The 24,681-nt window shown below is 35.7% G+C and overlaps 1 protein-coding gene and 1 pseudogene across 8 annotated transcripts; both read right to left on the minus strand.

The window, feature by feature from the left end:
• Positions 1 to 824: 824 nt before the first annotated feature.
• On the minus strand, positions 825 to 11,398 carry LOC142178953 (F-box protein At4g00755-like; annotated as a pseudogene).
• LOC107802945 (uncharacterized) lies at positions 10,863 to 24,432 on the minus strand. 8 transcript variants are annotated; one of them, XM_075248773.1, is made up of 9 exons: positions 24,281 to 24,432; positions 22,404 to 22,711; positions 22,211 to 22,294; positions 22,070 to 22,132; positions 18,202 to 18,289; positions 16,798 to 17,695; positions 16,639 to 16,699; positions 11,892 to 12,346; positions 10,863 to 11,510 (listed from the first exon to the last, which is right to left on the minus strand). In XM_075248773.1, exons 2-5 carry the CDS (start codon positions 22,450 to 22,452, stop codon positions 18,255 to 18,257), a joined length of 231 nt encoding a protein of 76 aa, XP_075104874.1. In that variant the 5' UTR covers positions 22,453 to 22,711; positions 24,281 to 24,432; the 3' UTR covers positions 10,863 to 11,510; positions 11,892 to 12,346; positions 16,639 to 16,699; positions 16,798 to 17,695; positions 18,202 to 18,254. The 8 variants fall into 8 exon arrangements, 5 of the variants coding, with proteins under 5 accessions (XP_075104874.1, XP_075104873.1, XP_075104872.1 ...); XM_075248772.1 differs by having other exon boundaries at positions 10,863 to 12,346; positions 16,639 to 18,289; XM_075248771.1 differs by having other exon boundaries at positions 10,863 to 12,346; positions 16,639 to 19,393.
• Between the last annotated feature and the right edge of the window lie 249 nt (positions 24,433 to 24,681).

Consider the following 24,681-nt stretch of genomic DNA (forward strand, 5'->3'; position numbering starts at 1 on the left):
ATACCAAAATACTAATATTATCCCACAAAATTCTAAATTACACACCAAAAATCGCACGTAGGGCCTACGTCTCGGAATCCAACGAAACTCATAAAATCCGACAACCCATCCAATTATAAGTTCAACCATACTAATTTCACTAAATTCTGACTCCAAATCGATGTTCAAAACTCAAAAATTTATATTATGAACTTTAGGCCAACACCCCCCAATTTCCTCTTTAAATCCATCAACCAATTGCTAAAATGAAGATAGATTCATGGAATATAATCACAAGGGAGTTAAGAACACTTACCCCAAGTTGTGTGGAAAGCTTCCTCTCCAAAATCGCCCAAACCGAGCTCTAAAATCCGAAAATGGTGGAAAATCACGAACCCTCAAACTTAAAGGGTTCTGCCCAGCACTTTCGCAGATGCGGACAAGAGGTCGCACCTGCGACCCTCGCTTCTGCGAAAAACAACTCGCTTCTGCGAGAATAGCTTGGCCAGCCCAGATCGCTTCTGCGATGCCTAGGACTGCACCTGCGGTCACGCTTTTGCGCTACAGGCACACACCTACGAAGACCCTCGCTTCTGCGTGTGTATTGTCGCTTATGCGACCATCTCACCTGCGAGCCCTTTTCCGCAGGTGCGATCACACCAGAACCAGCAATTCTTCAACTTCGAACCTTGGTCCGTTAACCACCCGAAATCAACTCGAGGTCTCCGGGACCTCAACCAAACATACCAACAAGTCTTATATCCCAATACGAACTTGGTTGAACTCTCAAAAAACTTCAAAATACGAACTACACACGGATTCAAGCCTAATGAACTTCGAAATTTTCAAATTCTATAAACGACGCCGAAACCTATCAAATCACGTCCGATTGACCTCAAATTTTGTACACAAGTCATATTTTACATAACGAAGCTATTCAAATTTCCAAAATCTAATTTTGACCTCGATATCAAAAAGTCAATCCCCCGGTCAAACTTCCCAAAAATTCAACTTTCGCCATTTCAAGCCTAATTCCACTACGGACCTCCAAATAATTTTTCGGACATGCTCCTAAGTCCAAAATTACCATACAGAGCTACTGAAATCATCAAAATTCGAATCCGGGGTCGTTTATACATAGATCAATAGCCGGTCGACTTCTCCAACTTAAGGTTTCCATTTAAGAGACTAAATATCTCATTTCACTCTAAATTCTCTCCAGACCCGAACTATCTAATCCGATAAGTCATACAATAGCTATAAAGTACAAACGGAGCAGTAAATGGGGGAATGGGGCTGTAATACGCAAAACGACCGGTCGGGTCGTTACAACTTGCCTGCGAGGTTGGTTTTGATTTCCAGGAGGTTTGGGAGTGTTTTGGAAGAAGAATTCTCGTTTCAGAAGCTTTATGTTATTGGAGTTGACCAATATTTGATTTTTGTGCAAACGATTCCGGATTGGCAATTTTATGATTTCATCAACTTCGTATTATGTTATGATTGGTAACTCGAGGTCATTTCGGTGCTACTAGTCGAAAATTTAAAATTTAAAATTTAGAACTTTTGAAATATTTGGTTTGATTCTTGATTTCTCGTTCTGATGTCTTTTTTGATGCTTTAAGCTTCCAAGCAAGTTTGTGTTATGTATATAGACTTGTTGCGATGTTTGGATGGATCTTGATAGTTTCAGATCATTTTTGTCCCTATTGCAACTATTGATCTGCTTGTGTGCAGCAGTGCTTCAAGAATGCGAAGCTAGTCTCGCGTTCGTGGAGATCATTTTGGGACAGGGGAGAATTCATTCTTTGCGAGCGCAAAGTGAAGGACGCGATCGCGAAGGTTGTGGGAGCTAACCGTCGTTAATGCGAGGGGCTTGCCACGACCGCGAAGCATTAGGGGAAATGACTTTCATGAATGCGACGCCAGTGTCGCGAACGCGATGCTTCCAGATGGTGGGGAAAAACTTATGAGGACTAATTTTGGAGACTTGGATTTGTATTTGAGGTTGGACCACGATATTATATATTTGGACTCGTAGGGTTGTGGGTCATCGAGTTGGTCTAGATTTCGGTTTTAGACCATGAGGTCCCTGGTTGACTTTTTGTTGACTTTAGGAATTTCATCAAAGATTTAACCTTTATTGATTAGGGATGTTTTCTTTAGCAATATTTGACTAACTTAGAAGATATTTGACTAAGCTTTGATCGTTCTGAGTAGTATTTCTAAGGAAAATGGAATTGGGTTGTTGAACTTATTTTGGAACGAGGTAAGTGTCTTGCCTAGCTTTGGTTTGAAAGAATCTTTTCTAATATACTAGTGAGGTTATGCCCGGGCTATGCCCGGGCCCAACGACTATTTAGTATTTTTGTTAATCAAGCTATATAGGTACTTAAATCTATCCTGGGGCATAGAAAAGAAACATGTTATGGAATATGTTGTTGTATACTTGAAGGTTTTGTTAGGATGCTTTATAAAGAAAAGTACTACAGGCTAAAGGGAGATTGTATTTAACAGTCATAACTATACTACATATAAAAATGTGATTTTAACAGTATTTAGCAACATGGTCACTGTCTTCACCTATCCATCCAGCTTTTTCATTATGTTGGACCAACCATCAAGCATGTTGGTACTGTTGCAGGCACTAAAGTGGCCTCTAGCAGTTTGTCAGTCAGCCGAGTGTCTTCTACTCTGTTATAAAGATGAATTAAGCGTGTTAATGATTCACATGAGAGTATAATCTGCTCAAATAAACTCAATGATATCCAACACCCACAAAAACTACGTGCAATAATTATTAAAAGCTGAGAGAGCTGTGGATAAACTTGTGAGATGCATTCATATGTAAGATTATCTTAGAAACACAGAAATTATATATTAATTCCCTTTTGAACGCACGTCCTCATTTATATATACGACTACCATATGGTAGACTATGACTGCAATAATAGCAGGGAATAGAATTCATTGTTTGAGGCCAATAAACCAAAAGACGGAAGTGACCATATATAATATGGACCATCCATTTCTTGTCTTTGAACTCCGAGTAAGAGCTTCACTTGTAGGATTCCACCAATGGAAAGAACATGTTTTGGCAGCCTAAACTTCTACAAGCTGTTCTCCTGTACCCATGAGAAGCAAAATGAGTGATATACTTCCGCCAAGTACATGTTCCGACACAAGTACGACCAGGAATAGGCTTAGTTAGTGGAAACCACTATTATTACTTGGAAAGTAGTTATTATCCAAGAAAAGATGTCAGTGTAAAGTATCCATTTGATCGCTTCACAGATGAGAACTATCCAGAACAAAAGAAACTGAAATATTGTTACTATTTCTCACCTGAGCCATGGGAAATGCTGGTGACACTACTAGAAATTCGCTAAAAATCGACCAAAAAAATCGATCAAAGCTGGTCGGTTATGGCCAATTACCGACCAAAACGCGACCATTAAGATGTGGACGGTGTTTTGATGGTCGGAATGGCTTACCGACCAAAGTTGGTTGGAAATTACCGACCAACTTTAGTCGGTAGCTTAAAACGACCATCTAACAAGTTTAAGTACTTACCAACCAACTTTGGTTGGAAACATATTTTATTAATTTAATTTTACCGACCAAAGTTGGTCGGTTTAACTAAATTATATTTTTTTTATTAATTATTAAAATTTAAAAAAACCGACCAACTTTGGTCGGTAATTGAAAATATATATTTTTTTAAAATAATTAAAATTAAACATTACCGACCAACTATGGTCGGTAATCTCAACAGTGCAGGCAAAATACCGACCAAAGTTGGTCGGTAATGTTGAATTCTGGGAATTCAATGTTCATTAACCGACCAACTTTGGTCGGTATTTTGGAATAATTTATTTTTTTATTAAAAATCGACCAACTTTGGTCGGTTTTTCTGGGTTTAATTTGGGCATAAAATGCTTGTTTTGGCAGCTACAGCACCTTCCAGCATACCAATACACCTAATAACAACAACAACAACATAACAACACAACAACAACAACCAAAACATTCAATAAATACTTTAAAACTAACAAATTAAAGTTCAATTGAACATAAAAATCCAAAACCAAGTTAAAACTAATTACAACTAGTTCAAAACTGGTTCTATTTGTCTAGTTCAAAGTATATAAAAGTCAAGGGGTGTTTTCTACAACATCATCATCACCGTCTGATGAACTTTCATTTACAAGACGATATAGAGAACGGTCTTGTGGAGGACGGGAAGCACGATCACGGGGAGGACGGGAGGAACGATCACGAGCAGAACGGGAGGAACGATCACGTGGAGGTCGACCCTCTGGAGATGACTCACGAGATCGGGGCAACGGAAAAACTCCACTAGATAGGAGAGTTCTGATATGAGCTTGCATGCCAAGGAATTGAGCATCTCTAAGACTTTCTCTTTCCTTAGCCGCTTCTAGCTCTGATGTGAGCTTTGTCACTGTCTCCCGCATAGCGAAGAGGCTCTCCCTATTAAGTTGCTCGCCTTGCGAGGAAGTCCCTATTCCTCACATTCCACACTTATAGCGATGGAAGTTTTTAGTAGGAAGCCCGTATACCTTCCTCCATTTTGGACCGCCAACAGACTCCAATCATATTCTTTCAGCATCCTCGTCCGAAGGTTGGGTTGGCTCACCCGATTCACCAGCTGGATGACTACGGATGAATTCCTCCACGTTACTTTGGTAGCGACCCTATATTATTTTAAATTAAATCAGTATTTCAAAATTTTTATAAAAGTAAATTATAATACTTAAAGAAAATTGAAAGCTTACATATGCAGTCGAGGCCCGGTCCTCGACCCACCTATCTTGATCCCCCTCTTTCTTCTTCTTCACAATATGCATCTCCTTGAATAGCTCATCATGACTCATTAGACGCCCATACTTCTTTTCCTGAAAACAAATTAATTTAGTTAATAAACAGAATAGATATACTTAGAAAAGTAAAATAATTTAAGCAATTACGTACCAATCTTCTTTTTATTGTCCCTAGGCTGATCGCACCTCCAGTATGCAAGGAGCCTCCCTTCTCGGATGCGCGAGCTTTCTTTCCTTTTTCGCTCCTCTCTAAGAACTCTACGGTAAGCCATTGCCTTTGCAAATCATTCCACAAATTCTCAAGTAACCAGCCAGGCCTCTTGTTCTTCTTTCTAGTATCCGAGAAAGCATCCGTCAATCTCTTGCGAGCTTTATGATGAAAATTTACAGCCACTTCTGCGCTATAGCGGTCTTCCCATACACACTTGCTCTGTATTTCAAAAGTTAAATATTAGATGGAAACATCATAAATATAAATTATTAAACTGTTTAAAAGACCATTTATACCTTAAATTGATTGAAAATTTGCTCCTTTAGTGAGATGGGCAATCAGTCCAAGTCACATAAGGGCTATCATAAAGCTTTCTGATGGCATTGGTGATTATCTTCGTAGTCTTATTACCCGGCCTGAACCTACAATTTAACAATAAAAACACATTAATATCTTAGTAAAAATGTTACAAATCAATAGACGCAAAAATAATGAATAACACTTACCCATCACCCTCAGGGACTATGATGATCCTGCCATATCGATCATAATGCACTACCTCGTCATCACCATCCGAAGCATGTGTATCAGAGGCATGTGAAGACGGTGTAGGCGGGTCAGAGCTACTGCCTCGCAGGCGAAGGCCTGCAATAGATGGAGTCGATGATGAAGATGGTTGCGATCCCTGTGACTGCGACATAGCTGGATGCGACCCAAGTGGATGTGATACTGATGGCTGTGACCCGAGTGGCTGTGACATGGATGGATGCGATCCATGTAGATGTGATATGTAGGGATGTGATCCATGTGGATGTGATGTAGATGGCTGCGATGCAGATGGGTGTGAATAGTCTTATGGCCCTGTGATGGAAGACTTGGTGTTTGAATGAAGGTGTACGGCTCGTGATGCTGTGGCAGCTCAGTATAGCCGTGTGGTGGAGGATAAGATATAGGCATCTCTAAAAAGGGTGGATAAGAGGGAGTATTATTTTCTACCCTCCTCTTTCCCTTCCTACCCTTTTCTCGACCCCGAGAACTAGTAGGGTCATTGTTACCTTGACCCTTGCCTGCCATCTGCATAATATAATACACATTTAGATTGAAACATATAAGAAACTAGCTATAAAACGAGAGTGCTTTAAAAAACTAACTTTTTAATCCTCATCGACGTATTGTTCCTCGTCCGAGAATTCTTTGTCCTCACTTGTTTGAGCTTCATCAGTTGATTCTTCGTCCTCATTTTCTATAATTGTTACTTCATTTATATCAACTTCTTCCAATATGCGTTCACGATCATCCAAATTATTTTCTAACTGATCGTCCACTATTTGGTGAACATTGGAGATATCGTTTTGATATACAGCATCTAACACATTCTCTACTTCCACCCTACCTACAGGCTTAGTTTTTATTACAACCCACCAATCGGACTTATTCCGCCGCAATGGATAAGGAACATAATACACTTGCCTAACGTTATGTGCAATTATGAAAGGATCATAGCGATCATACTCCCTCGTATGATTAACCTCAATTATGTTGTATTGATTGTGCACTCTTGTACCTCTTGTTGGATTTGGGTCAAACCACTTGCATCTAAAGAGTATCAATTTCTTATATGGTCAACCTGTATATTCTAGTTGTAATATTTCTTTGACCACACCATAATAATCAATATCTCCAACTTGGTTGCCATCACCACCTTGAACCCACACCCCGTTGTTGTTGCTATTTTTATTTTTAGAGCAATCCTCTGTATGAAACTTATAACCATTCACTACGTACTTAGACATTGTTGTGACCTGAAACCCAGGTCCCCAAGATATATCTTTCAAAAATTGATTTACACCATTATTTGGATTATTTACCTATATAGTGTTAAAAAAATTCATAAGTTAGCACAACTTATGAATCAATTTTTATAGTGGGAACATCAGAAGAACATTATCCGGATAAAATTACAAACTGTTTGAACAACGTATCAAATCTCGTATATACAGCATCATGGCCAAATTGACCCACGAAGTGACTGTGACACATAAAATATTTTTAGTAGTTGCATCAATATGTAATACAGCATCATGGCCAAATTGACCCACGAAGTGACTGTGACATATCAAATATTTTTAGTAGTTGCATCAATATGTAGTCACAGTAAATTTTACATTTTGATAACTAATAAATCAATACTTACTTGAGAAATGGTACAACTTCGGGACAATTTAGCAACACATGAAGTGTAGCTGACTTGTACTCCATATCACTCAAACTTCTCTTTCTAACATCCTTAGAACATCGGCCTGGTTGATTGAATATGGACATTGGTGGATATAATGGATCATTCACACATTCGACCACATGCCTATTGGGCCTATTCCTAGAACATGGCACGTTACTCTCAAAATAATAAGAACAAAAATGTGCAGTTCTCCACCGACCTACTACTTTCCCCAACAACCATGTTATGAAATATCCCACGGCTACCATCGATCTCTCCATGATTAGTCCACACAAAGTAATTCTCTATAAACCCCTTCCTATAAAGATGAAGCTTAACTTCCTTCGATTTTTTAAACTTCATACAATCGCACCTGACACAAGGGCACCTAATTACTCCTTCACTTTGGTATGGTGGAAGTGACATTGCATGTCTAATAAAGTCATCAACCCCTTCTACAAAATCCTCCCGCAATCCCCGCCGATTAGGATAATTCCTATTGTACATCCAAGTACGATGTTCCATCTATACAAATAAAATAAGAACAAATTAATTTATTCTACAATTATAAATTAATTATATCTTTTTTAGTTAAGTCAAGATAATAATTGGCTCCTAATTACACCAATTTATATCCTAAAAGTTCAATTCATATCCAAAAGTTCCAATTCATATCTTAAAAGTTCAATTCATATCCTAAAAGTTCAATTCACAAGAACAAATCCTAAAAACTAAAATTTCAATTCATATTCTACGAGTTTAAACATAAACTAACTAAACTAAAGAAATTCAACTCATACCCTAAAAGTTCGATTCACAAGAACAAATTAATTTATTCTATAATTATAAATTAATTATATCTTTTTAGTTAATTCAAGATAATTATTTTTTCCTAATTACACCAATTTATATCCTAAAAGTTCAATTCATATCCAAAAGGTCCAATTCATATCTTAAAAGTTCAATTCATATCCTAAAAGTTCAATTCACAAGAACAAATCCTAAAAACTAAAATTTCAATTCATATCCTACGAGTTTAAACATAAACTAACTAAACTAAAGAAATTCAACTCATACCCTAAAAGTTCGATTCACAAGAACAAATTAATTTATTCTACAATTATAAATTAATTATATCTTTTTTAGTTAATTCAAGATAATTATTTTTTTCTAATTACACCAATTTATATCCAAAAGGTCCAATTCACAAGAACAAATCCTAAAAACTAAAATTTCAATTCATATCCTACGAGTTTAAACATAAACTAACTAAACTAAAGAAATTCAACCCATACCCTAAAAGTTCGATTCACAAGAACAAATCGTAAACCCTAGATTCTAACTAAACTATTCAAGACAATACAAAGTTAATAATTCAATTCTAACTAAACTATTCAAGACAATACAAACTCAAAATTGAAACACTCATCAATTAAAACTAATTCATAACTAATTGACTAATTAACAAAACTAATTAGTTAATAAAACTAATTAACAAAACTAATTAGTTAAACCCTAATCCTCAATAAAATGCAATATTCAAATAATTGAAATACTAATCAATTGAAACTAATTCATAACTAATTAACAAAACCTAGAAATAATAAATAAATGGGCTGTAATTCAAACCTAGAATTTTTAGGAGATGGAGAAGGAGAGGGGCGGCAGTGGCAGCGGCGATGGAGACGGCGCGGCAACGACGAGGGCTGGGCGGTGGCGACGCGGAGTGGGGAATGGGATTTATGTGAGGGAAATAGGGAAGGAGAGGGGAAGGTTTTTAGTGAGGGAAATAGAGAAGGAGAGGGGAAAATAAGAGAGAAATGGGGTTCCCCCGTTTTTCAATTCTGATTTCAGAATTACCGACCAAAGCTGGTCGGTAATTTTGGTCGGTACATTAAGTGTTGACCGTTTGACCAAAAACCGACCAACTTTGGTCGGTTTTTAAAAAAATAAATTAAATTCTATTTTTTTGTGTTTTTTCCTTAAAATATTATAAACTATAAAAAAAATATTATAAACTATAAGCATTTATTTTATTTAACTATGCAATTATTATAAATAATTATAAACTATAAGCATAATCTTTATAAATAATTATATTAGCTATTTAATTTTAATAAATTATAATAGCATCTATCTAAGTAGATTTTCTAAGTTATAATTAAGTATGTAAATAATTTCTCACACACACATATACACTATATTGTAATTGATACTAATAACTTCTTTTCTCATTCGTTCATCACTAATAATGCATGACATAGATTAATCGATATATAGGTCGAGACGTTTTGATGAATCATCGATTAATACTCATCGATATATCTAAGTAAGTTATAAGTCGATGAATCAATTTACAAATAGATATATTTGATGATAAAGTATATATACTAATTAGTATCTTCCCAAGTCTATCCCTAAAATTAAAGAACCCGGCCCTGTGATCCTAGCGCTTCGTGTTCTTATATATATACGGCTATACCTATATATATATATATATATATATATATATATATATATATATATATATATATATACACACACACATACACACAAACACACTTCACTGTAATACTTTAACTATATATATAGCTTGTTATAGTATATGTTAGTGTGTATATATATAGCTTGTTAAAGTTTGACCATGTTTGACCTATTAATTTAACTCGTTTACTTAATACTAATAGCTTCTTTCGTTTATTTAATTTGTGATCCATATATATATGTCAAAGATGTTTAGTATTAATTCTTTTATTTTTCATTCATTCATCACTAATAATGCATGGCATAGCTAGATTAATCGATATAGGTCGAGACGTTTTGTTTTTACTATTAGTCGATATAGGTCAAACGTTTTATTTTTAATATTCATCTATGCATCTAAGTAAGTTATAAGTCGATGAATCAATTTACAAATAGCATGTTATATATAGTATATGTTAGTGTATTCATTATTTGTATTACAAAAGTGTTAACGAATTACATTTATATTATTTAGATAGTAAATATAAAAGTAATTCGAAAGTTTGACCAATGTTGACATAATAACCGACCAACTTTGGTCGGTTATTTTGCAGAAAATAACAATTACCGACCAAAGTTGGTCGGTAAATGCTTCCCCTACATTAACCGACCAACGTTGGTCGATAATTTTAAATATAAATTCTTAAATATTATAAAACAATTTAAATAATAAAATAATTATTAAAATTTAAAAAATTGGATCCAGATTACCGACCAACGTTGGTCGGTAATCCAAAATTTTCTTATCTGACCAGTTGGGTCAATTCGTTGACCAATTTACCGACCAACGTTGGTCGGTATTTAGTTTTAAAAAAAATGTAAATTTTTTTTTTCCAATTTCCGTCCAACCTGGACGGTTTTTGATCGCTTTTTTTGACCGACCAACGTTGGTCGGAAATATTTGGTCGGTTTTTAGCAGATTTTTAGTAGTGTGAGGTATATGTCCATACGATTTTGTCCAATAAAGATCCTTGAGCAACTGCAGATTCATGTCCGTCGTCACTTTCTACATCTATTTTAATATTAGGATGTCTCTCTCTGAATCTCACAGCTTTTGTTGAATAAAGGGGAAAGCCAAGCTGGAAATATGTTGTTACAACATCATAATGTTTCTGGTTAATGTGGAAAAAAAACAAATAAGCCGAATGAACAAATCCATAACATCATAGAAAATAGAACTTGAGATGCAACCTTGAAATGGTTGTACATGAATTTCTGAAATCAAGCACAGGTTTGAGATAAATTTATATGATAGTGTCTCAGGAACTGTAGGATCAGTTTCTCCTCTAGTTGACCAATATGAAGTCCCGCGGCTTACCCGGTCACTTGGTTCTAATGTATTCAGAATGCTTTCTTCAGGATAGTTGTCGGTGTTTGATGCAAGGATTGCATTTGTTAAACAATCTTTCCTTGTACAGTTGGAAAGTCCTTTTGCCATAAATCTATGATCCCACTCCAGACGTAGATTTTTCAGGCTGAGATCCCACTTGTACAATTGTGCTTTTTTACTTTAATCATATTTGCAACACTTGATATTTCAGGGAATCTCCTTAAACAGAGATGCTTACAAAATCCATTTCCAATCACTGCACAAAATTGTGTAGTCTGAACTCTGAAGTGAGATGGCATGGGAAAAAAATGAAAAAGTATGACAGAGACATAGAAACCCCTCTTCAATATTTCATGTGTGCAAAAGTTTGTCAAATAGTTTTGGCGAAGATAAACTCGTGATAGACTTGAACTGTTGGCAGAGGAAAAAGATACACTTATTAGGCCTATATAATAATAACTCAAAATAAAATAGAACTCTGAGTAGTAAGATGGAATCACTTGGCTGGATTAAATATACAAGTTTTGAACAATGACATTCCAAGTACCTTATCCTGCATGTATTTAGCACGTAATGCAGTTACAGGGCAGTTACTTGTATTCAATTGTAGACCTTGTAATGAAACAACTATGTTTTAGTGTTGGATTCTATCAGAGAGGCAGGCATATGTTCTACATATTAGTAGAAGGAAAAGCTAGTAAAATAAAGTAAATAAAAAGTGTAAGCATATGAGCCAATTTCCAATGATCATATCACATTGTAAATCTCTCTAGATAGCGAAAAAACACTTACCTTGTCTTTGCTCTGATCGTTTCTTGCCGGGGTTTTTCTTCTTGAAGAGTTATTTGTTTTCTCTTGGTTTCTTCTCGAGCTGTATCATCTCTTATTCTCCTTTTTTCAGTTTGAGATCTGCCCAACCAAAAAGAGCATAACAATAAGCCCGGCCTCCCCTTCTAGGGTGACCTCTACCCGCTTGACCTCCACCCCTAGCTGGCGGTGCAGGTAAAGCAGCAACTGGAGCAGAGCTCATAGCTTGAATACCCCGCGGTGCCACATCTATCCGGAGCCTGGGACAATCTCTCACCATGTGGCTAGTATCTTCACACTCAAAGCAACCTCTCCACTGATGTGGCTGTGGAAGCTATCCGGCACGGATATTCTGGGACCCATGGATACTTGAAACACCGCGTGAAGTCTGAAATGCAAACTGAACGGGTTGACCCATAAAACCTCTACCATGATGTACCCTGCCTCCAAAATAGGGATCGGTAGATCCAAATTCAGAATGAATTTGGGTGAGAGGTTCTCGCTTTAGAAGCTTAATTTGAAAATGTTGACTGATGTTTGACTTTTGTGGAAACGACCCCGAAACGGTATTTTGATGGCTCCATTAGGTTCGTATCGTGATTTTAGACTTGGGCGTATCACCGGAATCTATTTCGGAGGTCCATGGGTTGATTTCGTGTTGTTTTGCTGAAAGTTGGAAATTTAAAGGTTTAGAATTTTGATAAGTTTGACCTTAGGTTGACTTCATAGCTATCATTTTTGGATTTCTGTTTCGAGACTTGGAATAAGTCCTTTTTGTCATTTGGAACTTGTCCGCAAAGTTTGGCGTCATTTCGAGTTGATTTGATAGGAATCGAGCGTGCGGTTGTGTTTTTAGAAGTTCTTGAGTTTCATGTTGAATTTATGTGTTTTGAAGTCCGATTCGTGGTTTCGGATGTTAATTTGACGAGTTGATCGCACGAGCGAGTTCGTACTATATTTTTAGACTTGTGTTGATGTTTGGTTTGGAGCCCCGAGGGCTCGGGTGAGTTTCGGACGCGTTGCGTTGTTAGAGTTTAAGCACTGCTGGTTTTGTGCAGAAGCTTCGGGTCTTGCAATTGCGAGAAACGAGTTGCAATTGCGATGTTTAGCTTGAGCCTATTGGGGTCGCATTTGTGATGGGGGACTGGGTAAGGTTGGTTCGCATTTGCGATCATTCTGATCGTTTTTGCGATGTGTCACTGGTTCGCAATTGCGAACAATATGTCGCATTTGCGACTGTAGCAGAGGTTTGAGGGACTTCGCTTTTGCGATGGTTCTTCGCATTTGCGGGGTTCGCATTTGAGAACCCCAGGTCGCAATTGCGACTAGACAAAAGCAGAGGGACGGGATTTTTAGCCTCATTTTCATATTTTGGAACCCTCGACTCGGTAGGAGGCTATTTTGAAGATGGATTTTCATCTACAAACTTTGGGCAAGTGATTCTAATCTATTTCTAATCATATTCCATCAATATATCTTAGATTTTAACATCACAATCATGTGAAAATTTGTGAAACTTTGTCAAGGTTTTTAAAAATGAGAATTTGAGTTTTGCGAGTCGATTTGGACTCGAATTTTGAAACTAATCACATATATGAACTCGTGGGGTCATGGGTAGACGGAATATACCATTGGACCCGGATTTTGACCCGGCGAGCCCCGGGTTGACTTTTTTTGACTTTTTGGGAAAAGTGTAAAGATCAAAGCTTTATTTATTGTAATTGCTTTATCTTGCATTTGTTGATGATATTAACTCGATTTTGGTTAGATTTGAGCCGAGCGGAGGTGTATTGTAAAGGAAAAGCTAGTTTAGAGTGTTGATTGAGGGCTCTTGAGGTAAGTATCTTGCCTAACGTTGTGTGGGAGAAACTACCCCGTAAGGATTGGTTTGTTTGTACTATTTGAACTACGTGAAAGACGTGTACACGAGATGAAGAGTGTGTACACGGCTTACATGTGAAAATTTGACCGATCTAGACTCTTAGGTTCTCATGTACATTGAAAATGAAGTTGTCTCTTCATGTTATGCCCTCCATTGCTAAATTTACCCTTACGTGTTTTATTTGAAGTTTATTGATTCATGTCCTACCCTTGTTGCCAAATATACTCTTATATAACTTTAATTGAAGTTGTTGCCTCTTTTATTGCCGTGTTATCTCTTCCGTAATTGCTTAACTTTAATTGAAGTTATTGTTATCCTTTCCATTGTTGACTTGTCCTTATTTGGAACCATTGTTACATGTTATCTCTCTTATCGTCGAGTTGTACTTATTCGGAAACATTGTTACATGTTATCCCTTCAAATGTTGGATACCGTTGTTACACATTATCTCTCCCATTGTTGAGTTATTCTTGTTTGAAACCATTACTACTTGTCATGTCTTTCATTGTGAGCTCGTTCTTCCGTTTATTTATGTTTTGTAATTCTTGTGTTGATTTACTTGTCGTACTCTCGTATTATTGTTGTTATTGTTGTACTCAGTGTTGTTGAGCCGAGGGCTATGTGTGCTTGGGGAATTGTAATTGTTTTGAGGGAATGTGTTGGCATATGGGCACATGTGGTGTAAGTCATTATATTGTGTTGTTATATTTTTGGCACACGTGATATTGTTGCTAGGATTGTCGGGGTATTCGCATGTGAGTTGTCTGTGCTATTGTTATTGATAATTGTACATATATATATATATATATATATATATATATATATATATATATATATATATATATATATATATATATATATATATATACACACACACACACACACACGTGTGGGTTTGCGCATGTGGCGAGACAAGGCGGGTTATGCGCGTGAGGCGAGACAAGGCTGTAAGGCCCCGTAAAATATTTCCTAAAAACCGGGGTTTCGTGATGCCGGGGTAGGCGTATAGGTTAATAATAGTAGAAATTCTTCGGACTTTTCCTAAAAACCGGGGTTCGGACGGAGTTAAAGGAAAATATTTTGCAGAGTAGTCATTTCTGCGGCCCATTATGCGGCCGCATAATCACTCTGCGGGCTGCAGAATGGCCGCAGAGTGAAGCAGCTACTTGGGCCATTTTTTATGACAATTACGCGGCCAGTTATGCGACCGCACAACCATTTCGCGGGCCGCACTTTTGTCGCACAATCAGCCTTAAAAGTTTTGTGAAGGGAGGTTCTGCGGCGCATTATGCGACCGCAGAACAGGTCTGCGGGCCGCATAACGGCCGCAGAGTGAAGCAGGCAAGCCCAAATTCGAAGGCCATTTTTCGCGGTCATTTCGCGGACCGCAGAATCATTATGCGGTCGCATATGCGACCGCAGATCCTGTCCTGGGGCTTCATTTTTGGGTTTTTGTAACCCGACCCTACTTCGATAAAATATATGCCATAGTCAAATTTGAGGGAATTTCTGATACTTTTAGAGTGAGAAAGAGTGCTTAGTGTGGGGGAGTAACCTTCAACCTATTATCCATCAATTCTTGTTCAATCATTGAGGATTAATAAAGAAAATCTTCATCCTAAAGGTGAGAATCTATGTCCTAGATCTCAATTTTGAAACTTTACAAAAATGGGATAATTAGAAAGACAATCCTTAGGTGGGGTTGTTATCTTGCATGCATGCATTCTCAGTTAAATTAAACTGTAAGAATATGTAGTAGTGATTAAACTTCGAAACCTGGGTACTCCAAATATGTATAGAGTGAAGAAGAAACATTAAAAAATATCTTTTGCAATTTTTCATTATAAAAGAATCATCAACTTACTTATTCCGCTAATGATCCCGTGAATAATACAACTTTATTTGCTCATCTACATAAAAATGATTAATTTAACAAAAAAAAATATACTACTACTTATTTTCCTTTGCAAAATAATGAATATAGTAATCTATAGTGAGAATAATATATACAAATCTATTTCTTACTACATCATTAATGTAACCTTGTTTGTCCGGGTGTTTTTGTTTTGTCAAATACCTACCATATTCATGTGTGTGTTTGTTTTATCAAATAGCTACTGAGGGTATATAGCTCGATGGGCAAAATTAATTGAAGTAAAGTTCTTGTCCTTTTGGGTGGAATATAGCTTTACATTCTGCCCCAACAACTACAGCTGGAATCTTTTCGACTTAACAGAATGTGGTATTTTTGAGTGGCCAACAACACATTATTCAGGTTTGGCCTTTTCTTTAACACAAATAAAATAAATGAAGTAAAAGTACCAAAATTTCGTATAATTTCTCTCCAAATCCTAAAAGCAGTTGATTTATCAAACAACAGGAGAATAGAGCTTAATCATTACACCAGGCAAAATAAAAAACAGAAAATTCAACAAATTAAAGGAAGAAAATATGAATATCCATCCAGTTATGTAAAATGAAGATTCTTTCAAAACTAGCCTTATCATATTCACATTCTAATAGTAACATATCATCTTCTTATTTTCTCATATTTGCATAAAAAAATCTGATTGATAACACAATATTGCTTGATGACAGATTCATTCAAAGATAATGTCAATAGCATTTATAAACCAAATGTAATAGCTCATTTGCTAAAACAATATTGGTTAATTTTATACTACCTGCAAATGCAATTTCATACCTTTTCCATGTGACAGAAGAGTTTCAATAATTACACTTTAGGATAATTAGAAAGTGTGCCAAGTCAATTATAATAAATCTTAAAATATTTTGATCAAAGAACGACAAAATTTATTGAAAAGTCGAAAGATGATAAGAGAAGCAAACCTGGAAAGTTTTTCTTGAGTAGCTCACCAACTGCAAGGAAACCTCAAGGAGAAGTTTACTGCTAATGTTTCATAGATCCACAAGAGAGGAGACTTAAAGAGTCAAAACAGATGTTGACGAAATTGAGAAGTAGCAAGTAGCGAAAGAAATGAAACATACAGATTTGTAGACATATCAGGCTTGTCTTTGCTTTCGGAATGCATTTGTTTTGCTCTCTTTTTCTTTTTGGCTTTTCCAAGTATTATATTTATCATCACGTACATATTATATTTCTCTGAAGAGAAAGCAAAATATTTTGGAACAACACCTACAAACATCATGCTACTAAAATGTAATATGCTTTACCTATACGCAACATTCGAGTAAAAATATATTAGCCTTCCATCTTGCACCAAGAAACAATCATAGAATGATTAATTAATTGTCACCAGTTACAGTTTGCAATGACCGCGGAATGTCCTAGCAAGGTTAATAATTCAGCGTACAACCATTCATCAGTCTTGTTTAGCAATTCTTTATTTTAGGTAAACACTAAAGAATGAATAAGGTTATGTAACTAGAAGAACAAAGTTAAAGAAAAACAGAAGCCACTACAGATATAGATGTAAAACACCAGGAAAGTAAGATATTAGATATACTGGTATTTCCATTAAAATCTTCTATAGATACATGATGCAATTTTGTAACTGCAACTTTGAAACTTCAAAGTTTTTATAGATAATTCAATTTGTAGTATTAACCGCAAAGCTTACCTAGAAAAGGTACCAATGGAGAGCGTGGAAGCTGGAAAAGGCAGGAAGCACGGAAAACAATCCTAAATGGGGATCTCAGGCAACAGGAATCTCAGAAGAAAAAGCAGAGGATTAGCAAAGCAGATAGAGAAAGAAGAAATTACATAAATGAATAATTCAATCACTTTTTATAATAAAAAAAAAAAAGCAATCATATTAGATAGAGATCAAGATGAAGTTGAGATGAAAACAAATGGAAGATGAAAATACCTGTTGGTTAACATTTAGAGATACAAACGAAGTATATTCTGCTAAGGAATCATCCACTTCAGAGTAAAAGACTTAGAGAATCGTCTTGTAGTAAGAAACATCACACGATTGTCTTTTGAATGATTTCATCGTAAACTATGTTACAGGTAGAATGATCATCATCGCTAGTCGGGATGGGAGGTCGAATCAACAATTTCACATAGTTCGAAAACATAAAGTTGGCCGTGGGAAAATACAGGTTCACGCAAATAAATTCCCACAAAATCTATTGTCTGACCCTGCGCTTTATTTATAGTCATAGCAAAGCATTATCTTACTGGAAAGTGTGTTCTCTTGAATTGAACATGCAATTTTTCATCATTTGATGATAATAATGGTATTCTTGGAATAAATACATGCGTATTCTTGAAATCGCCTGCTGCAATCTTAGCACTTAGAACATGAGTTTTAAATTCACAACAGTGTAATCGTGTGCCATTGCATAAACCTTCATATGGATTTAAGTTTCGTAATAACATAATTGGACAATTCTTTTTCAAAGATAATATGTACGGAGGCAAACCTGCAGGGTTTAAAGTATGCAATAGATCTTCAAACTGTGATTGATTGTTAGATTCAATGGTCTATACCAACAAATGTTCTTGCTTTTCCTGGAAATTGATCAATAAGCATATCGTTGATATCATCGACAAAATTATTTTTTGTTGTCAAAATTACACGGGAGTCTGTACAAGAAGCGTCATAACCAGATGAATTCAAATATGGATATGTCACTGTGAATAGTTTATCTAAAGATTCTCTTTCAGTTGTGAAAGGCACAATTAAAGAATTTGGTACTTCAATGTTGTTTGTTGCGTTAAGACGTTCTTGTCCATTCCCAATTCTTAGCAAATAATCACAGAACGCTGGATCTGTTTTTGCTCTCATATTCTCAGATAATTGACTTTTTTCTAGCTTGGCCCAAATGCTGGAATATAACAAACTTTGATTAATGAAATCTTCCTTTTTTTTTCATTTCTCACAACGGGAAGAGTTTGTCTAAAATCACCCCCAAAAATAACTACTTTTCCATCGAATATTACATTTGTCCATGAGATCTTTTAGTAGCAAATCAAAAACTTCTAGCATTCTTTTATTTGCCATAGATGCCTCATCCCATACAATCAATTTTGCATCGCGAATTAAACTCGCAAGTGCGCTTTCTTTACTAATATTGCAGCTGACAATCTCGTCAATATCAATAGGAATTTTAAAGCTTGAATGTGCAGTACGCCCACCAGGGAGAATAGAAGCAGCGACACCAGAAGTCGCAGTTGCTAAAGCGATATATCCCATACACTGTACAGTTGCTAGTAAAGCACAGTATAGGAAAGTTTTTCCAGTTCCTCCTGGACCGTCAATGAAAAATGCGCCCGCTTTGTTGGAAAATACTCTGTTGATAATTACAGCATATGTTGTCAGTTGATTTTTATTTAGTCTCTTATGCAATAGTACCTCGTCTTCACTGACAATAATAGTTCTTTCAAAGTGAATCTCTTTTGCTTCTTTCGCTGCTGCGGAAGGCCTAATTGTTTGTGGGATGAGTTCATATTCATTTACATTGTGACCCATAGAATGCAAATATCATTAATATGGTTCAGAACTTGATATCGGATTTCTTTTGTTTCAATAGTCTGTAACACTTTATAATCTTCAGACATAGACTATTCAAATTGCTGCCATAGTTCTCTTGGATTGGTAGGGTTGCAGTGTACCTATAATGTAGCAAAAAAATGCCTTAAACTATATGGCATCTGATAACTTGTTGTTTCAGACATGCATTCCGTTAAATTGTTATCACACTGTAATAATTCTCTTTTCTCCACAGATTCTCTAAATGTACTACAAGGTTCTCCATTTACCACAAGAAGATCCTCGTACGATGTCGGCCCACGTACATGCATCAATAACAATCTAAGATAATATCATTCTCCTTCTGTTGGATAACATGTTACAACGCGACCAACAACACAACGACGCTGTTGAAGTGCCCAAAATTTATTGTTGGAGGACCACACAAAGTATTCAGGAAATTCTCTGTACAATAAGTTCAGCTTTATGGCATTCTTATCTGTTTTGTTCATATAGAAGAACTCAGTCAGCATAGTTTTTTTAATCATGGAATTATTTACAATCGTATTTACATCCATATTTTTCTTGAAAGAAACAAGTTGTTGTCCATCAAGATGCAGCTAAAGACGATAAATATTAGGAGACATTTCGATAATAGAAAAACGAAAGAGACGCCATACAACTTCCGGAGGTGATACCCATCTAGCAGACCGATATTCATTTACCTCATCTATTTCTATATTCGCATCATTATTCTGTACAGAAAATGCAATTTTGTCATGTCCTTTACAGATGTACTTATAAAGGTACTTCACAACTTTTATATCAGAGCAAGCTTCAACATTTATGTGGCAGTTGAATTTACCGAGTTAATACAGATTGTATGGAACGACCCAAGAGTTATCTAAGTAATGACCTCTTACTTTCACAACTTCACTTGTGTTTCGTCTGCTATAAATTGGATAAGAATCATTTCCTTTTGATGTTTGATCAGCAAACATATTCGGACATTTGAACTTGCAAGAACCAGTTTTTTTCCTCATACAGGAATTTGTTGGGTCTAAACTACCACAAGGACCGTGCATCATATGCTTAAGAACAAGCTTACGCAAATCTGAGTCTGCATTAGTGTCTGGTAATTTTGCCCTAATTATTTCATCGTATGCTTCAGCTGTCAACAATTTATAGTTATTCTGCAATATAATAAGAAAATGAGCATGAGGTAAACCTCGTTTTTGAAACTCAACGGTATACATAAAAGCAGTAACTTTTCCAAAGATATTTCGTTTTAGAATATCCGTCTTCAACTCTTCTATTTTGGCCCTAAATACGCGACTAATCAAATCAGTCTATTCTGAGCCTCATCGCTAGGTGCTAAATGTTCCTCAATTTCTGGCCAAGCTGGGTTACATGTCATCATTATAAATAGATCGGGCTTTCCAAAATACTGCACTAATGCAATAGCGTCCATATAACGCTGACGCATATCTCTAGGCCCTCCTATAAATAAATTTTGGCAGAAATGTTTATTTTCCAACATTAGAAGCATCTCATTCACCATGTCTTAAAATGTCAAGAAGTCCTTTTAAAATATCCATTCTGAACAAATCTTGATTGAAGAAAACAAAATCCAATCTTTGAGTCTCCAATTTTATATATTCATCAACTGAATATTGTTGAAGTAATCTCCTTGTATGTAGAAGTTCATATTCATCATCGTTTCTCATCTGGAGCTTGTAACTGTAGTATTCACGAACTAAAACTGTATCTCTCTTTCGTTTTCCTTTTTGCATAACTTGATCTTCCATATCAAGATATCCGTCAACAGACGTGAAATTTTTTATATTTGGTAATTGTTTCAAATCAGACAAAGCATAATTTTTAGGCATATTTTCTTCTCCGTGAAACTTTCTAATACCATAATGCCACCCACTTTAGCCATACAGAAATAGTAAAGGATACTGTAAAGGATAAAAACACCCAAAATAGTAGTTCACTCTTTGCGTTCTATTGCTGTGAGTATAAATTTGAACGTGCAATACATGAATAGCACCAACATCATTCTCATCAACCCATATTGCTGCAACCTCAATAGTACTTGGCAAGTTAAATATTCGTTGATCCAATCCAGAGTTACATTTAAGTGCGATGTGATAGTTCTGTAAGTTCGAAATCTCAGATAAAGTTCGTTAAAATATAGAATATGGATTATCTTTTAGTGTGTCTATCAATTCCCACACTATTAATTCATCTATTTTATCAGAGCAAGCCATTCTATTTGCAATCTCATTATCGTTATCATAAAAGTACAACTGCAAATTTTTAGGCCTTCTCTCTGCAGGATATAAATCATCTATAAAGTGATACATTTGACCTTGAACTATGAATGTATATATACCATGATTTCTTTTGGCTAAATCTTTATCGTAATTGACACCACGTGAGGTAAAAGCAAACATATTATTATATGTTCTAATGTACGTCCGGAAGTGCTTGCATTTTGCAGAAGATCCTAGAAATAAATTTCTTAGTAGGTGGCATTCTATGATAAGTCAACTTAACTGTACCGTTAGCACAACAAAATGAAGGTAATTCAAACTGAAATTTTTTGGCCGAGCAGAATTCACATTTTGGCACTTTTTAAGTGGAAAATACTCTAGAGCGTAATCAGATATTATTAGGCATATTTCTCTTTTTTCCATAACCAGTATTAGTCAATTTTTTTCTTTACATGACCTGCATTCGCCAAACAGACTTAAGCAATTGAAAAAATTATGAAACAGCAAATAGTAAAAACGATATGTTATGTTCATACTAACCGTCAGCCAAAATCGTCTCAAAAGATGTAGCACTTGACTCATTTGAGGTGCCAGATGTAGAACCTGGTGCAACGCGATTATGGATTAAACATTTGAACATAACAGATGTAGAAACGTCAGTGATCAAGGTTGCATGATTACCTTTTTCGAAAACATGAAAAGGGTACACCACATTTTTCTCCTTGCGAAGCACATCAGGTGACGTAAAAACTTCACATTCAGTGACTGTTGCAAGAAAAAATTGTTAACAAACATGAGAATCGCATGCGCACTCATATGTGTGTGTGTATATATATGTGTGGGAAAAGACAGATAGTGAATTTAGTATTCTAACCTATTTTTGACATAGAACAAGAGGCTCCAGCAGCGAAATTACCATGCATTACAGATGCTGTTCAATAGGATTGACAGAAGTCTTACTTGCGAGAATACGATTAGTTGTTGTCTCTCTTTTTTTCAGACGTCGTTGCAACAGAAGCGCATTCTTTTCAGCCATGGTCATATCGTTGTACACTTCAAGTCGTTTGGCATTCTTATCATAAGCTTCTGTCGTTATGCAAGGACGTTTTTTTGTTTGATGAGGATCCATTGTTAAGAAAACTTGAGTTATACAAATATCAGTATTCTAATCACAGTACAAACCTACATCACAAAAATAAAGATAAAAAGGTGTAGTAACTTGCCATATATCAATTTTAAGCCTTAGGCTTTCTCATTAAGCAACTTGATTATTTTAATGATAAGACGAACAAAAATAGAGATTAAATTGAACCCTGTTGAATTGAACATTGTAATCCAAAAAGTTGTAGGCACGAAAAATAGTATTTGTTTGTGTTTAGACGAAGTGATCTAAAGAACAAATATTTATAACCTATCAGCATACATTGAATTTTCACCCACTGTATATGTTGCCTATGTTATCCCATTCAACAACGTTTATCAACTTATCAGATTGCACAGTTATATTATTGTACAATATGATATCAATTTGTAGGCATCTCACTCATCCTCACATCTAAGGCAAGATCTACATCACAAAGTTATAGAGTTATAGAGTTGCAGGTGTTCACCACTTCGGCAAGGCTTTGTCGTGCTAACGTGGACGAATGATTGGATAGCAAGATATAACAACCAATTAATGTGTAGTAGTACATCGAAGAACAAAAAACTAATGAGACAATCTCAAGAACAAAAAATTAACTCTTAAATACACAAAAAGCACATAGACTTAAAGGGTAGAGATATGAAAGAAAGAAAACTGATTTAATACACATCTCTCTTTGTTAGTTCATTAGTCTACAAGCATATTCTGAGAACAAAGAGGATAACAGGACAAACAACGAATAGAGTTGAGAGGAGAAACAAAGTCAAGTGATAAGTAAAAGCAAAGCAGCAGGAACCGATTAATTCTTAAGTTTACTTGTTCATTTTCATATCATTTTACCAATGCGGTTTGACTTAAGATGCTAACGAATAATATTATTTCACATCAAACAACATTGACTGGTTTTTAATTGAAAGTATGTACTAATATTTAGGGGAAATGAAACTTCAGAAGTAGATATGATGTTCTTTCTCAACTTCTTTTGTCCAAAGCACACTTAATGAAGATAAAGGATCGCAGTTCAGTACATCGACCACTTCAGACCATCCATATATCAGCTTCTTGTTTGCTCTTTTCCTTCATTCTCACAGTTATAGTTACAAAGGTTTCAACAGGTGCATCTCATTTAGTGCTAAACTTTTCCTCCGTTTTCCTTGATCGTATTTCCTTTATTGTATGCTTTTAAATTATCACCAACTATAATATCATGTCTTCTGAAATTACTTTCTTTAAATTTCTTTCAGGAACAACTTGAAGAAAAATAAGAAAATTCAAGAGAGGACAAAACTTCAGATGATTTAAGGTAAGTGAGACTTGTCAAGGATTTGTACCAATTAAACTTGTGGGCAAGCTTGAAGAAGCAGAACAAATTACAGAGAGATGGAAATAGAATACCATCAAAATTATCCAAAATTAAAATTACCAGATTATTCTTCGCTCAAGCGAGCCAAGAAATTAAATCCGAAGACAATAATAGAAATCGAGTAGAAAGTCTGATTCATTGAAGAATTTTTCTCAAACACATATACAACAAAGCCCCTTATTCTGAAGGAAATACACAGAAGTTGAAGTGAAGGAAGAGAAAATCCAGGCAAAACATAACTAACCTAATAACCGTTTCAGAGCCGCAAGAGGAAAGACCAGAAGAGACAAAGAAAAATTGAAGAGGAAATGAGAAAGTCATGAAAATCCGGAGAAAGAGCAGTAGGAACCTTCAGTCTGAGTTGAGTTGCATATATGGACGTGGCAGAGATTGAGAAATCAAAGATAACACGTGTAGCTGAAATAATCAAAATTCCCAAACTACCCTTACTACCCCAAGCTCCTCTCTTTGTCGCTTCTATAATAGTAGTAATGATATTGTTTGCTACATGCGGGGTGATGCATATGGGACGTGATGAGCGTATATGCATGTGCTAGGATTATCCATGCTCAAGGTTGATTATATGTTTCTTGGTGCCTTGTTAAATTTTGTAATCTTCTTGACTTATGTTTCATTTGTTTCTAA

The sequence above is a fragment of the Nicotiana tabacum genome, unplaced genomic scaffold (assembly GCF_000715075.1).
Source record: "Nicotiana tabacum cultivar K326 unplaced genomic scaffold, ASM71507v2 Un00089, whole genome shotgun sequence".
Taxonomy (NCBI): domain Eukaryota; kingdom Viridiplantae; phylum Streptophyta; class Magnoliopsida; order Solanales; family Solanaceae; genus Nicotiana; species Nicotiana tabacum.